This window comes from Geospiza fortis, unplaced genomic scaffold, assembly GCF_000277835.1.
Source record: "Geospiza fortis unplaced genomic scaffold, GeoFor_1.0 scaffold1828, whole genome shotgun sequence".
Classification (NCBI taxonomy): domain Eukaryota; kingdom Metazoa; phylum Chordata; class Aves; order Passeriformes; family Thraupidae; genus Geospiza; species Geospiza fortis.
Window position 1 is genome coordinate 91,693 of NW_005054734.1, and position 2,373 is coordinate 94,065.

Here is a 2,373-nt window from a genome sequence, read left to right on the forward strand (position 1 = left end):
TTTTCAGTGTATTTAGAACATCAGGTTTGCTGGTTATTTCAAGCTTTGTCCACAGCAAATGCCTTACCAAATGCTGAGCAGAAACAGAAAATTTTCTGAGTTTCTCAGCACATGGGTAAGGCTCAGAAAAAAAATTTAAGAGAGCACTCCTTAGGCTGTGGTCTGTTCTTGTTTTAAAGGAAACTTGACAAAACATTGCAAAACATATACTTACAGAAATTCCCATATAAAGGAAAAGAAAGCAGTCTTGGTTGACGGAGAGTTCAAAGGAGAAAGCAAAAGAAGAAGCCATGTTGTGGCAGTTCTTTGTTCTCCTTGGCATGCCTTTTGCAGCTGCAGTGTGCTTGCACCTCTGGGCTTTGTGGTTTTCGGAACCCTAACCCTAGGCGGAGCCCTAGTGCATAACTATCTTTTTGTCTGCTTGTCTATATTCTCCCGTTAAAGATAAAATGAAAATACAGTGTATTTGAATGAATGGGAATTAAAGTTGTGTTTTCACAACAAAATTCATGTTGGATTGAATCTTGAGTGTTGTCAAGTGCAACCTCCTTCCCAGAGCAGTGTGAACTCTGAGGATGCCTAGCTATTTGTCCATTTGAATCTTGTAAACTCCAAAGGATGAAGTCTCTTTCTGTGGGCACCTGTAAGAACTTACAGTATACAGTTGCCCACCTCAAAACACTGCTAAAGCTAAAAGAAACCTCCACAGATGGAGCTTGAAATAAGCAGAGAAGGGATGCATTTGCATCAAGAAGGCTCTTATTCCAGATCTAGTAAGGCCTGAAAGATCAGAGGTAAGACCTGTTTAGCACATCCTTTTTAATGCATCCAGAAAATAAAAAATCCCTTTGTTGCAAACAGTGGGAAAGGAAGCATCTGCTCCTACACATATTAAATTATTTGAATGGCATCTGTGTCCTGCGGATACCTGGAACTTGAACTGTATAAAGGTGGTACCACCAGAAGAATGACTCCAGAACTGTCACCACCAAAAAGCCCAGGGTGAAGAAGGACCAACGGAATGCTGCTGGATCCATGGTTGGTGACTATCTTCTGCTTGATCTCACCGTCTCTCTCTCCCCTCTCCCCCTTTTTTTTTTTTTTTTTTTTTTTTTTTTTTTCCGTGGTTTTTGCGCCTATTTTTACGCCAGCCCCGGCCGTGGCCGCAAGCGCGCTCCCGGTTTTCCAAGGATAACAAGGGCCAGGCCTGTGCCCCGGGAACGCTGCCCTGCCGCGAGAGCCGAGGTAATTAAAACCAGGGTGAGCGGCAAACGGAGGCGCACGCTTAAAATAGTGTCAAACTCCCATAAATCAGCTCCGCTTGCGCCGGGAAATTAAGGAGCAGGGAAGGAGCCCCGGGAGCTGCGGGCTGAGCGCAGCACGAGGGTGACAGTCCCTTTGTGGCTGGCTCAGGGATCTTGACCCCTCCCATGTCCCCTCCCGGCCTGGGGAGGGGTCCAGCCCCGGCTCTGGGGGTCTGCAGTCCCAAATTCTGGGTCCCAAATTCCCGGTCGCTTGTCACTGACCACCAGTGTCCAGTTCTTGATGCTCAGTTCCCGTTCCCCATTCCCTCTCCCCTTGTCCCCCAGTCCCTGGTCCCCTAAGTCCGCAGTTTTTTGGTCCCCAAACCCAGTCCTTGTCCCCAACAATCCCCAAACCCCATCCCTGGTCCCCAGTGCCCGGTCCCTGGTCCCAAGTGTCCCCACAGCCCTTGCCTCAGTTTCCCCCACCCTGTCAGTGCCACCCCCTGTCCCCTGAGCCCGAGGACACCTGGGCCTGGCTCCTGTGCAGCGGTGCTGTCCCCAGCCAGAGGGACAGTTCAGGGTGACAGTGGCACGCCAGCACCATCCCCTGTCCCTGTTCCCCCTCTGGGGATGGCAGGGCAGCCCCTGCTGGGACAGGGGACACACGTGTCCCCCGGCACAGAGACCACAGGGCGATGCTTGGGGCCCACACAGGTCCCTGTCCTTGGGGGGGGTCCCACAGCCCTGGGGGCTCCCCCATCCTGGAGCGACTCTGCCACCCCATGGCTCCCAAATCCTGGGGTCCCTGTCCCAGAGCAGGGATCCCCCATCCCACAGGGTCCCTGTCCCTGCAGGGGGATCCCCCATCCCAAACGGTCTCTGCCCCTTGTGGGGGAACCCCCATCCCACAGGGTCCCTGTCCCAGAGCAGGGATCCCCCATCCCAAAGTCTCCCTGTCCCTGAGGGGGATCCCCCATCCCAGAGGCTCCTCTCTCCCGGGGTCCCGGGCCAGTGTCCCCCATCCCGAAGGGTCCCGCTCCCGGGGGTCCTTACCGGGATGCCGGGGCTGGGCCCTGCCCGCGGGGGTGCCGCTGTCGCGCTGTGCCGCTGTCCCGGGATGCCGGTGTCC

At 54.1% G+C, this 2,373-nt stretch overlaps 2 protein-coding genes across 2 annotated transcripts in view; one reads left to right on the forward strand and one right to left on the reverse strand.

The window, feature by feature from the left end:
- AAAS (aladin WD repeat nucleoporin) overlaps positions 1-1,037 on the reverse strand; it is a 10,188-nt gene extending 9,151 nt beyond the window's left edge. The window contains exon 1 of the mRNA XM_031065310.1: positions 958-1,037. Coding sequence (XP_030921170.1) covers positions 958-1,037 — 80 coding nt within the window. The remainder of the gene's footprint in view (positions 1-957) is intronic.
- Positions 1,038-2,301: 1,264 nt separating this feature from the next.
- The window catches only part of SP1 (Sp1 transcription factor), an 18,371-nt gene continuing 18,299 nt past the window's right edge, over positions 2,302-2,373 (forward strand). The window contains exon 1 of the mRNA XM_031065311.1: positions 2,302-2,329. Coding sequence (XP_030921171.1) covers positions 2,302-2,329 — 28 coding nt within the window. The remainder of the gene's footprint in view (positions 2,330-2,373) is intronic.